The sequence below is a fragment of the Cariama cristata genome, unplaced genomic scaffold (assembly GCF_000690535.1).
Source record: "Cariama cristata isolate BGI_N322 unplaced genomic scaffold, ASM69053v1 scaffold39771, whole genome shotgun sequence".
Lineage (NCBI taxonomy): Eukaryota > Metazoa > Chordata > Aves > Cariamiformes > Cariamidae > Cariama > Cariama cristata.
In genome coordinates, this window is record NW_009599385.1 from 1 (window position 1) to 1,120 (window position 1,120).

A 1,120-nucleotide genomic window follows, 5' to 3' on the forward strand; every position below is an offset into this window, starting at 1 on the left:
AGTAAAGTCAAAGCTTGTAGGTCAATAGTTGTGAAATGTTTAGTATTTTGGGAAAGAGAGATTCTTTCTTAGCTATCCAAATATTTAATCCGAAAGTAAAAACTTACTCGCAATTACAGCTCTTCTTAGGAAAGCGTGGGGGCTCTTAAAAGAGCCGTTTGAGTTATAGTTTAAAACCATTTTACTTGGAGCTGGTGTACTTGGTGACGGCCTTGGTGCCCTCGGAGACGGCGTGCTTGGCCAGCTCGCCGGGCCGCAGCAGCCGCACGGCCGTCTGGATCTCCCGCGACGTGATGGTGGAGCGCTTGTTGTAGTGCGCCAGGCGCGACGCCTCGCCGGCGATGCGCTCGAAGATGTCGTTGACGAACGAATTCATGATGCTCATGGCCTTGGACGAGATGCCCGTGTCGGGGTGCACCTGCTTCAGCACCTTGTACACGTAGATCGAGTAGCTCTCTTTCCTTGCTCTTTTGCGCTTTTTATCGCCCTTCTTCTGCGTCTTGGTGACAGCTTTCTTGGAACCTTTCTTCGGTGCTGGAGCAGATTTCGCCGGCTCAGGCATCCTTAAAACTTTCTTTCCAAGATCTTCACTGTACCTCAACAACGTTGAAAATGGCGCCTGCCTCCCCCTATTTATAAGGGCGTTATGCAAATTAGAGGATTGTAATCGTTCCATTCCTATTGGAGTAAAAAATACTAACGTAATTAACGGCACTTCCGTCCTGTCACCGTCACAGCTTCGGCGCTGCATCTACACAGTGCTTGTGCTTTCCAGTACTGCCTTCACTAGCGAGAAAAGTTACCTAAATACATAATAAAAGATGTAGTGAATTTACACTCATTAATGAAATCTTTCTAAACGTCTGGCCTTGGTACACGGGATATTTTGCAGTACTCATTTTTAGGATCTCTAAAGAGCAAATTTACTTTTCGAAGTTTTTGGAATTTGAAACTGTACAAATCAAGAATAACTTTAAGAATTAAAAGCATATTTAAAAAACTTTGAAAATTCAGTAATAAACAGCTCTTGTTGTGAAATTTGTGGGTGGCTCTGAAAAGAGCCTTGATGTTTCTACAACGGATGATTTGCAACTCGAGTTTAACCCCCGAAGCCGTAGAG

General features: G+C 44.6%; 1 protein-coding gene across 1 annotated transcript; it reads right to left on the reverse strand.

Annotated features, from left to right (window-relative positions):
• Positions 1-181: 181 nt before the first annotated feature.
• Positions 182-598, reverse strand: LOC104155657 (histone H2B 7). Its single transcript, XM_009709663.1, has one exon. It carries the CDS (start codon positions 560-562, stop codon positions 182-184), a length of 381 nt encoding a protein of 126 aa, XP_009707965.1. The 5' UTR covers positions 563-598.
• Between the last annotated feature and the right edge of the window lie 522 nt (positions 599-1,120).

Coding starts and splice junctions, on each gene's coding strand:
- LOC104155657 (XM_009709663.1), bottom strand. CDS start 562: ATGCCTGAGCCGGCGAAATCTGCTCCAGCACCGAAGAAAGGTTCCAAG.